The sequence below is a fragment of the Coccinella septempunctata genome, chromosome 1 (assembly GCF_907165205.1).
Source record: "Coccinella septempunctata chromosome 1, icCocSept1.1, whole genome shotgun sequence".
NCBI classification, from domain to species: domain Eukaryota; kingdom Metazoa; phylum Arthropoda; class Insecta; order Coleoptera; family Coccinellidae; genus Coccinella; species Coccinella septempunctata.
This window is the reverse complement of record NC_058189.1, coordinates 62282371-62294163: the sequence shown is the minus strand read 5'-3', so window position 1 is coordinate 62294163 and position 11793 is coordinate 62282371. Positions and strand designations below refer to the sequence as shown.

The window sequence follows — 11793 nt, the reverse complement described above, 5'->3', positions numbered from 1 at the left end:
TGCGTCGGGTCAGCTGTCCCAGCACCCAACAACTCCATCCACAAAGGATCTCCTGGGGTAGGAGAGGAGAGGAAATGCGGTGAGGTCTACGTCATGTCCTACTAACTCCTTCGGTTCTGAAATCATGCATGTTCGACAATTTAACTGATTTCAGCCCAACTGATTCCCGTTTTGCCGAAGTGAATAAGCGTTTTCCACATAAATTATGCTTTGACTTTTGTTGCTGCATTGTTCCTTCCTTCTTGAATCCAATCTATATACAGGGTGTTCCTAAATTGAACGTACAAACGAAAAGGGGAGATTCCTTAAGTGAGTTCAAGAAAAAAAAGTCCCATAAACATAGGGTCGCAAACGTTCCGTTTTCGAGATGCAGAGTGTTGAAGTTTGAATTTTTTTCAAGTTTTTTTCTCATAGTATCTACACTTCACAAAATATTCAACTGAAATTTGGCATAGATCAGGAAAATTTCCATAAAAACTGACACTGAATTCATTCACCACAGCTTACAAAGTGGCCTTCCATCATAATTTGGATTTTCACGAGGATTTCGAGAGAATCGTTCAAAATTTTTTTTCTCGAAATCGTTGGTAGATACGACAAAACTACAAGAGACTGAAAAGTTTATTATAAGAACAAAGCTTCTTTTTACATTTTTTCAAATTAACAGTTACTCACCAAAAAAAGTTCTGCAGAAGAACAGGTGGCAGTGTTTCTGAAAAAATCACCCTGTAGATCTTCTATCGAAATTGCCATGTCACGTGGTGAGAACTCTAAAATGTAATATCTATGCCAAATTTCAGTTGAATATCTTGTGAAGTGTAGATACTATGAGAAAAAAACTTGAAAAAAATTCAAACTTCAACACTCTGTATCTCGAAAACGAAACGTTTGCGACCCCATGTTTATGGGACTTTTTTTTCTTAAACTCACTTAAGAAATCTCCCCTTTTCGTTTGTACGTTCAATTTAGGAACACCCTGTATTGTATATATAAGTAAATATTGTATATATATTGTATACAATCTATACAGGGTGATCGGATTCAACATTGGGATACTTCAGGACGTAGGAGGCAAAATAAGTAAAAACCCTGTGAAGTTGGCAGCCTCAATTGTGAACTATTATGAAACCAAAAATTAAGGGTCGTTTTATCGTCCATCGTAGGTCTATGTTCACACATTTTTTCATATCTCTCGAGATATGGAAAAAAGTTGTCCATTTCAAATAAGAAAAAATAGATGTCCAATTTTGTCCAGCCAATTATTTCATTTGTTCTGTATTCTCTTTATTTCCTCAATAAATTTCAAGATGTGTCTACAATATTAATTGATTATTCTAAAATGCGCTATATACAAATAGAACAGAACAACTCTCTCACAGCAAACAGCAAAGTTAGAAAAGTGTGAAGTTGGCACATACAAACGCGAATTTCACAGTCCTTCGTTGACTATTCAAAAATACTTTTTATGATATAAATCGTTTGTCCATAGCAGGTTTTGTCTGATCGAAATTTTCCTTCGTCAATGATGATGTAGTGGAAAAATATTTTTCCAAAAAAATCTTGAGTTCCATGAAAAATTCGCAGTGATGAGGAAGTTTTTCAAGTGTATGGGCCTAAACGGTTTAACAATTTTGAAGGAATTAATGTTCAGTAGTTTCAAAGAAGTTGTGGCCCTGTAAAAAATAACGTAAGAGGTTTAATTGCCAAAATAGGAAGCATTATCAGATTCTGCAACTCATAGGTATATGAAACTCCTGTCTACGGAATTCAGTGATTTTCGTATATGACCGCGTAGATAAAAGAAAAGAACTAAATATTTTTAGGAATTTTAGGAGCGATATTCAGATTCAGGAAGTCAAGCTAAGGGCCTCATGGCAACAATTAAAAAAAGGGGTTTCCTAATTTTTTTACGACAATCTGTGAACCGTATTTTGTTCCATTAATTTCGGTACACTCTGTGTACGGGGGGTTAATTTATAGTTGAAACTATAAATTCTTCGCATGCGAAGAATTTAATGGATGATTCCTTGTCAAAAAAGAATCATTTGAAAAGCAATTTTCATCTTAGAAACTAGAAAGCAGACATTCCATATGGGAGTTAGAAGGCAATAGAAAAAAATTTCGGTAAGTGCAAGGGGTAGAAAAATCCACCCCTAAAATTTATTTTCGCGAGAATCTTTACCTTATTTTTATTAACCATTGAAACCAATGTACAGGGTGAGCAAAATTCGTTGTCTACTGAGGGGTTCTCGAGAACTATAAGCTATAAGAGCTAGAAGAAAACGGATGACATTTCTGAGCCCTTTTTCAGAGAAACAGGGAATGGTGAAAACCGTAGCCTCCTGCGATTCTTCGTTATTCTTGAGTTATCAGCAAAAAATGAGATTTTGATGATTTAGAAAAGTTCTCTTAACTTTTTTGTCTCTGAAGTCACAGATCTGAAACTTGAACCTTCTTAAGCACTTTAATACGTAGAATCTACTGACAGAGGATTTTTTCCAATTCAAAAACAATAAATTCGGTGAATTTTGTATTTGAAAAAACGATTCTAATGATTCGAAATGAAAAAAAAAATTTTGAGCTCGTTAGTGGATTCTACGTGAAAAAGTGCCTGTAGAAGGTTCAAGTTTCAGACCTGTAACTTCAAAGACAAAAAAGTTATGATAACTTTTCGAAAACGTCAAAATCTCATTTTTTGCTAATAACTCAAAAACGAAGAATCATAGGAGGCTAAGGTTTTCACCATTCTTTGTTCCTCCGAAAAGAAAAACAGAAATGTGAGAAATGTGTCGTCCGTTTTCTTCTAGCTCTCATAGTTCATGAGATCCTCTCAGTGGACAACGAATTTTGCCTACCCTGTAAGTTTTGTCAGTTTTCTTGTTTTTAAAAATAATAAAAAATTACTTTTCAAGTGCCACCTTTAGGGGGCTGTATCCAAGTAGAGATTGCTCAAAAAAAAAGGTAAAAGTATGAAACCAACGCATTATTTTTAACTAGGAATCACCCGGTAAATATTTTCGCAACTATTCATTTAAGTACATCAGGAAAAACAGAGGAAAAAAGGCATCTAAGCATAACTCATATAAAATTTGTTCAACTTATTCATATTTCGATATTATGTCTTTTTTTCTTGATCCTGTAGCAAAATGGATATAAAATTGTCTGCCTAACACGGCATCACCAGACAAAAGTTCCTCAATTATCCATATCTCTGATGACTTCGATCAATTTTCCTTTCATGAGCAGCCGAAGCAAAAAACCAAGGATTCTACTTCCAGTTGTTACAATTCCAGCGACCGTTCGAACACTTTTTGCCAGCTGCACATTGTTTTTATCCGACTCGTAATTATTGCAATTATGCAAATTCGAGAAAACCGAGCGACCATTATTCTCGTTGTGAACAATAGAATCATGGTAGAGAGGAAATCTAGGCCCCATTTAGTCATTTGTAATAGAAAATCCTACCGTAACATTGTGTACGGGACCAAATATGTCGACCGTTCGAGTTCAAACGAGAAATACAGACCAATAAAATCGGTATTTTTATAAACGTTCTTCGGAAAAGGGACCAATCGGAAGGCATTCTATTTGACACCGAAAAAGGAGCGCTGGAAATTTCACATTGACGTCCAAATTTTGGGAAGTAAAAACATCTCAGCTTATTTCTAGAAATGATGAAGATACGAGGATATATTGGAAAATTCTTAGTCACTATAGAACCAAACAAAATTTCAATGTCGAAATATTTTATTACTCAACATAATATCCTCTCAATTGAATACATTTATTATAGCGAACCTGGAACGTCTCTAGACCTTTCAAAAAAATGTTTCTCTTGCTCTGCAAACCAGACCTCCAACCTCCTCGTTGGAAGAAATTTACGACCTCTCAAACTCTTTTTCAGTTGAGGAAAGAGATGATAGTCGGATGGATCCAAATCTGGTGAATAAGAGGGGTGTTCTAGTAATTCAAACCCTAAATCACGAATTTTTTGCATGGCAACATGAGATTTGTGTGAAGGGGCGTTGTCCTTCGAGAACAAAACACCTTTGGATAGCTTTCCGCGTCTTTTCTCTTTGATTTTTTTCCGTAGAGTGGTCAGTAATGTCGAATAGTAATCTGCGGTTATTGTTCTACCCTTATCCAAAAAATCGATCATGATTACTCCATGGCAATACCAAAAAACTGAAGCAAGAACTCTTCCAGCAGAATTTTGGACACGAAACTTCTTAGGTCTTGGAGAACCAGAGTGTCGCCATTCCATCGATTCTTGCTTTGTTTCTGGATAGTAGAAATGTACCCAAGTCTAATCCATAGTAACAATTCGGTTTAAGAAGTCTACATCGTTTTCAAATCGAGCACAGATCGAACGCGATGCATCTACCCTTGCACGCTTTTGGTCAACATTCAAACATTTAGGGATCCATTTTGCAGCAATTTTTCTCATGTCAAAATTGACGATATGATGAACGCGTATGTAATATTCAGTGCTTCAGATATCCGTTTCAGCCCAATTCGACGGTCTGATAAAATCATGTCATGAACTGCATCGATATTTTCGGGGACTGTCACAGAAACTGGCCTTCCCAATCGGTCATCATCTTCAATGGAAAATTCACCTCTTTTGAAGCCTGCACTCCAATTTTTCACTGTCTCATCGAAGGACATTGATCACCAAGGGTATTAAGCATATCTTCCTAAATCTGCTTACCTCTTAACCCTCAAATACAGGTACTTGATGATGGCTCGATACTCCAATTTTTCGATTTTCACAATTTCGGTGGACATCTTCTTTCTTTCAATTTATGTCGTAACTCTGGTTTACTTTTTTGACCTCAAACTTCACACTGACACTTCTAATGAGTTATTGTTCGTTGCTACGGTAACGCAATATTTTTTAATACAGGGTGAGTCTTCGACTCGCACAAATATTTTAACAGTATATTCTTGGAGGTCAAAAGAAAAACTTTTTTCCCTTACCCTTTTTTCCGAATTGGCTTGGTTTAAAAGATACACACTGTTGAAAACCATTAAAAAAAATTTATTTTAGTTCCATCTCATCAACGGTTTTATCGAATGAAATGAATTTCGGAATATGGTTTTTCATTTATTTGATGAATCTTTTTCGAACACAAGATATCATCCACGTCTTCCAATTTTCTCATTATGACCATTACTTACCATAAAAATACCAAAAATTCAAAGACCCAACTCTCGAAACTAAGTTGGACGTTATCAAATGAATATTTTAATAAAATACAAGCATTCTTCATATTTTCTCGTATAATGCGCCGTTACTCCCCAGTATATAGTCACTGTATTCTGAAGGTAATTTTTTACAGGGGTGGCACAGTTCATCATGAAAACTTCTTTTAATTTCAAGAATCTACTATTAAAATATTTGTACGAGTCAAAGACTCACCCTGTATATGGCGGCCGTAAAGTGGTGAAACACGATATATACCTCCCAGCTTCCCAATGAGTATTCCCAATTCCAATTTTATATTCTGAATCTACAAGAAATTCTGATTTCAAAATACGCCACCTCACGTAATGAATTTACAAAAATGAAATTTTTACTGAATTCCCGAAAAGTTCTGAAGTCATTACTACATTCAGGATCGACTTCATTTCTGCTTTTTATGGTCAACAATCTAGGATCAAAATAAAATTCATGCTTGGAAAACTACGTGTATTTCAATTTTACTGTTGAACAAATTTTCACGATCACCTACAAATCCAATATTTCTTTAGTTTTATGCTGACTACATATAAACATATATTTTTCAAGGTTTTAACTGAAATTCGAAGCTAAAATTGAAGTTTGGCATATACCTAATTCAGTAATTTCTTACCTTATTGTCTAACTATAATGAACAATTAGTCTGATAAATCATCACTTCGGAAGAATAGGTAAAAGAAACCTACATTTCATTTATTACTGGATAAGGCTCACTGAAAAAGTGTCCTATTTTTATTTCCCAGTTTGTTTTATTCTACCTAATCAGTTGTTTATTTCAATTAACAAGCATTAAGACCAATTTTCAGTCAAGTGAATTTCCAAAGTACCCAGTTATCTGAGAAGAGAAAAAAAGGTACTACTCAAAGTGACACAATTGAACAAATTATTAATGCATAATATTGTTTCCATAAGAAAAACATTCGTTTAGCAGGACTAAAATGCATCTTAACGCTTGCGGTTCTCGGTTACATTAGTTATGACACATCAATCAATTTCAACAAGAATTAATTCGTAAAAAACACTATAATCATTGACCCCTGCATTTCATGAACCAGATACTTGTTGACATCTCTCAGTTGCAGCTTGAATCGCCCCAATTAGTGCACTTCTGAAACCTAAACGACAAATTCAATACTGCATCCTGAATGGATGATTCGAGAAAAAATAGCGTATCCAAAAAAAATTATAAAAATTCAAGACCAAAAGTATTCGAATCATTCATGTCAGGTATATTATTGTCCACAGGCTAAGGACTGTGAAAGCTGAATGAAAAAGAATCGAAACAAAGTACCTGACCTAAAAAAACTTAAAAGCAGATCTTTCCATTTCCTATGACCGTTTTTGGAGAATATACAGGGTGCCCCAAATAATTGGAGGTACAAACGAGGAGGGGAGATTTCTTAAGTAATTTCGAGATAAAAAAGTCCCATAAACATAGGATCGTTTCGAGATACAGGGTGTTGAAAGTTGAATTTTTCGATTGGTATCGCAACAAGTTGTGAAAACACATTCATTATTAGAAATACAGAATTTAATTTTATGTGTCAAAACTAACAATGAATTTATTCACCACAACCCACTGAATTTTTATGACAATTTAAATTTTTCTTGAGGATTTCGAGAGAATAGTTCAAAATTTTTTTCTCGAAATCTGTAGCAGAGATACGTCAAAACTATAAGGGACCATAAAGTTCAGTATAATAATAAAAGCTCCTTTTCAAATTCTTTCAAATTAATAGTGGCTCACCAAAAAAAAGTTTTGGAGGAAAACAGAGGGGGACAGTGTTTCAGAAAAAATATCACCCTGTAGATTTGCTATCGAAATTGTCATGTCACATGTGTGAACTATTAATTATAATACTCATGCCAAATTTCCGTCAAATATCTCGTGAAGAGAAAAACTTGAGAAACATTCCAACTTTAACACCCTGTATCCTGTATCTCGAAAACGAATCGTTTGCGGTCCCATGTCTATGGAACTTTTTTTCTTGAAATCACTCAAGGGATCTACCCTTTTCGTTTGTACCTCTAATATAGGAACAGCCTGTATATGTACAGCACCTCCAGGAAAATAAAAAAATCTTACCCTTATCTTCCAAATAATGCAATCCAGCGGCTGTTGAGCCAGCAGGTGAAGTCACGTTGTCTTTCAGAATACCAGGATGTGTGTTGGTATCTCTAACCATCTGAGCTGAACCATAAACAGTCTGCGACGCCAACCTGTAGGCCAGATCTCTGGGGAGACCCATTTTTACTCCTCCATCGGCCAATGCTTCGATCAGCACAAATATCTGCAATCGTAAAAACGATATAATCTTTTTTTCGTCTTTCATAGCACCCTTACACAAACTCTAACTATCAACATTATCCGGGAAGATAGAAGATATAAATATAAAAATTACGCGTTATAACTGTACAAGGTGAGTCTTTCATTCGTACAAATATTTAAACAGTAAATTCTCGAGGTCAAAAGAAAAAATTTTTTCCTACACCATTTTTTCCGATAAATTATCCATTTTGAGTTCTGATAATGAGCTGTGCCACCCCTGGAAAAACATACATTCAGAATAGCTAGCTGAATCTGTGGCAGCACATCTGTGGATCTTTTAAACAGAGTTGTATTCAGGTTCAGGTATTTCAAATTTCACAGATACCTACTTTTTAATTCTTTAACATCAAATTACTCGAAAACGGAGCATTATACTAGAAAATATGAAGAATACTTTTATTTTACAAAACGATCAAACATTCATCAGTTAGAGTCCAACTTTGTTTCAAGAGTTGGGTTCTTTGAATGTTTGGTATTTTTATGGTACGCAATGATCATAATGAGAAAACTGGAAGACGTGGGTGATATCTTGTGTTCGAAAAAGATTCATCAAATAAAAGAAAAACTATATTTCGAAATTTATTTCATTCGATAAAACTGTTTGTGATATACTTAGAACTTAAAATAACATTTTTTTATGAATTTTCAACAGCCTGTATCTTTTGAATCGAGCCGATTCGGAATAAATGGTAAAGGAAAAAAAGGGTTTCTTTTGACCTCAGGATTCTACTGTTAAAATATTTGTACGAGTCAAAGACTCACCCTGTAAGTCAACAAATGAGAATTAAAAAGTTCAATAATGCATGAAAAAGAAATTTTGAACTTTTTTCCCTGTTTCGAGTATAAAACAGAAATAGGGCACTTACGTAAGCTGGACCAGATCCACTCAAAGCTGTTATGGCGTTCATCAGACTTTCTGGTACCTCTTCCGAGGTACCGATGGAATCCAACAATTTTTTAGTTATTTTGACATCATCTTCAGTGGTTTTGACCCCTCTTACAAATACGGAAGCTCCACTTCTAACCAAGGCTGGTGTGTTTGGCATAACTCGCATGACACGAGATTGATTTGGAAGGCACTATACAAATATCAGCACAATTTTTAGCGATTCGGTTAACTCAAAAAGTTGTAAAATTTTGCCCATTAATTATTTCACTGCAAATTATCACTTATGTGGTGGGATAAGAAAATGACAAATTACCGTTAAAAAATATTCACTGAATTATCACCTCGCCCAGAAAAAAATTCGGGCAAATTTTCTGGTTGCCGTGGTAACGACTCAAAATAAATGCATCTCGCATGAGTTTACAGTAGAGAGAAGAGAAATTTTTCCTGTATGTTCTGGTTGTCGTAGCAACGAATCAAAAAATCTGATTGGTTTTGAAGATGCGTGGTTTTCACTTTTTTTCTGTTTGCTATGGTAACGAGTTTTCACTTATGCCTAATGATTCTATATGGAATAAGCAGGGGTTTTGAAGAAGTGTGAAAGTTTCACTTCATTTTCTGGTTGCTATAGTACCAAATCAAAATAAAAGAATCTTTTGTATTTTATTATTTGTTCTGAAGTGAAGTTATGAAATTTTCACATCTATATATTTATGAAAAGTTATGAAAATCAATTTTCTTCTTTCAGTGATCTCTGATCCATATCAACAGATAATATTTCTCTTTGGAAATACTCTCATTTCAACAATTTCCCCACTGGATGATTAATTACCTGTTCTAACTGCTTGATAGTGACTCCCATAGCAATAGACAGGAATAATTTATCAGCATTGACATTGGGAGCTTTCTTTATGTCCCCTAATGCGATAGGTACTATCGAGGGCTTCACAGATACTATGACAACATCGGATTTTTCCACAACGGGGACATTTTCGAATATGGACTCTGCTCCAAGTTCTTTGAAGGCTTTGGCTGAGGCTAGGTCAGAAGGGTGGCAACTGGAAATCATCGATTCTCCCTTGGAGAGTCCTGTGAAAAATATTGGTTTGATGTGGCCGATCCATAATTGAACTTAAAAGAGATCGTTCGATTTTCACAAAAATGGGTCTTCAAACCATGGCACGTGTCTCGCTATCACCCACCTGAAGATGCTATTGTAAGAGCGAAACACGTGTCGTGGTTTAAAAACTCATTTTCATGAAAATCGTTTACTCTGTTTTAAAGTTCCTGTAAAATATTTGAAATCATATAGCGAAACTCCAAAGATCATCGAGTTTTGAGTACTTCTAAAATGAAAGAACATTTATAGACTCGATGTATATTATAAATTCTAAATCAAAAAAAAAGTATGTGACTCAAATATGTAAAAAACGTCGGTTTAATCTTTAAAAAAAATGAAAGTTACTATAGTACATATCATTGAGTAAGTGGCGGACTAAAAAGAAATTTGACTACGCCACTGCATTCTACAATAAGAAAGGTCTCTAAAATCTTGCATTTGTTTTTCGATATCACTGAAACTTTGCTGAATAGAGGCACTAACTCACAGAGATATAAATATGTAAGATATAAATATAACTTGAAAACAAAAGAAAATAGAGGGATGTGGTTTTGGCCATCTTTTCCATCTTTTGAAAATCGACGCCAGAAAACGTACCATCCATTTCTCCCTAGCTTTTATGGTTACAGAGCTGCCATTCAATCCCATCGAATTTTGCCCACCCTGTACTTTACGATTGTATTAGAAATTTTTCTCATTAATCGACACAATTGGCAGTTAGGAAAGATACGAGAATATGTTTGAAAAATTGAATTTGCTGGTTGAAAAGTACATTCAAAATCAGTTGATGGAGCTCTGAAGATAAAAGAATATTATAAAACAGCTGCCCCTTTATAAAACCGCAGAAGGCGTAGAAATATTCTTATTCTGCAGATATCAATAATTTTCACATTTCAGGAAACAGAGATCAGAATAACTGATGCTGATATTTGTCAGTATATGAAGCGTCAAAGAAAAATTCTAAGCCCACTGCTACGTTACAACCATTTTTAAAGGCCCTGTATAAAATGTAGGTCCAAATGAAAATGCTCCGCTATAAACAGATGGGAATCGCATACCTGCTGATATAAAACCTTTGGCCATAGCTTGAGCCATCTTTCCTCCTCCGATAAATCCAATTTTCAGTAAATTATTAGCCATATTCTATGTCCAACTTCGAACTTTTCGAAAACCGAACTTCCAAACATAACCAGCACTTTGGACTAGATCACGGCGTTTTTGAAACGATCTCTAATCGATAACAGTTCGATATATACAGGGTTAACAGTATTATCTCCAAGAAAACAAATAAATATTGATAACAACTTGTATTGGGACTATTGGGAGAATATTGTGAGTTATAACTGCAGCGCTTACATCGATTTTTTTCCATTAGTTTCTGGCTGATCAGAATGTCCATCTATACCTACAATTATTGTGAATTGAATTATCAACAATTGGTTTTCAATTTTCATTGGTTGATTTTCAACACTCAACCGTCAAGTATGAAAGCTATTCGCTAGCACCAAAGTGTATGAGGAGAATCAATCAATTTTATGTCAAAAATAAATAATTATAATGAGCTATGGTACCTAAATCTCATGGCCATAATGGATTGGTTTTAAGGTTCAATTTCGTAGAGCCAAATCATAATATCAACGGCATTTACATATAATAAAATCCTGAATAAGATCATCTCCTTGATAATTTAAAGAAGTTAAAAAAGCTAGAGCTGCCACTGATTGCATTCATTCATTGCATAGAACAGCACCATCCTTATACATTTATCTTTTCATCGCGATGATTAAAAAAACAAACATAGTTGTATAAACAAAGGGATTCATTCCAACGTGAGATAAGAGACCTAATTTCCTCTTTTTAATTCTTGAGGTGTTGTTGAAAGGCCATTAATGCTTGATAAATTATTATCGTCCGGGACCAGCTTTCTCGAGAAGCATTTTTTCGTATCGAGACGATGATGATGAGGAATAAACTCTTTTTGATTTGTTTGGGTGAGTCGAGATTTTCCACTGTTTTTTGATGACCGTTCAATATCGCTTTTGATTTTGTAGTTGTGGTCCTGATAGCTTCCGATCACGCAGAAGCCAGAAGGAAGATACTAAAGGGAAGGAAAACTATAACAAGGACTTATTTCCGTGAGTTTTTTTTTTCGAATATAGTGAATATAATGCCTTTTTTATTGGTTTGACGTTTCAAGAATCCTCATATTCTGCCAG

At 34.8% G+C, this 11793-nt stretch overlaps 1 protein-coding gene across 1 annotated transcript; it reads right to left on the bottom strand.

The window, feature by feature from the left end:
• Positions 1 to 5678: 5678 nt before the first annotated feature.
• LOC123321258 (pyrroline-5-carboxylate reductase 1, mitochondrial) lies at positions 5679 to 10817 on the bottom strand. Its single transcript, XM_044908703.1, has 5 exons — positions 10636 to 10817; positions 9290 to 9546; positions 8438 to 8650; positions 7329 to 7533; positions 5679 to 6357 (listed from the first exon to the last, which is right to left on the bottom strand). Exons 1-5 carry the CDS (start codon positions 10715 to 10717, stop codon positions 6287 to 6289), a joined length of 828 nt encoding a protein of 275 aa, XP_044764638.1. The 5' UTR covers positions 10718 to 10817; the 3' UTR covers positions 5679 to 6286.
• Positions 10818 to 11793: the final 976 nt, after the last annotated feature.

Excerpts from the sequence above, each read along its gene's own strand:
- LOC123321258 (XM_044908703.1), bottom strand. The coding sequence starts at position 10,717 with ATGGCTAATAATTTACTGAAAATTGGATTTATCGGAGGAGGAAAGATG. Across the intron at positions 9,547-10,635 it reads CAAAGGTTTTATATCAGCAG|GACTCTCCAAGGGAGAATCG; the intron begins GTATGCGATTCC and ends TATTTTTCACAG. Across the intron at positions 7,534-8,437 it reads GTGGATCTGGTCCAGCTTAC|ATATTTGTGCTGATCGAAGC; the intron begins GTAAGTGCCCTA and ends TTACGATTGCAG.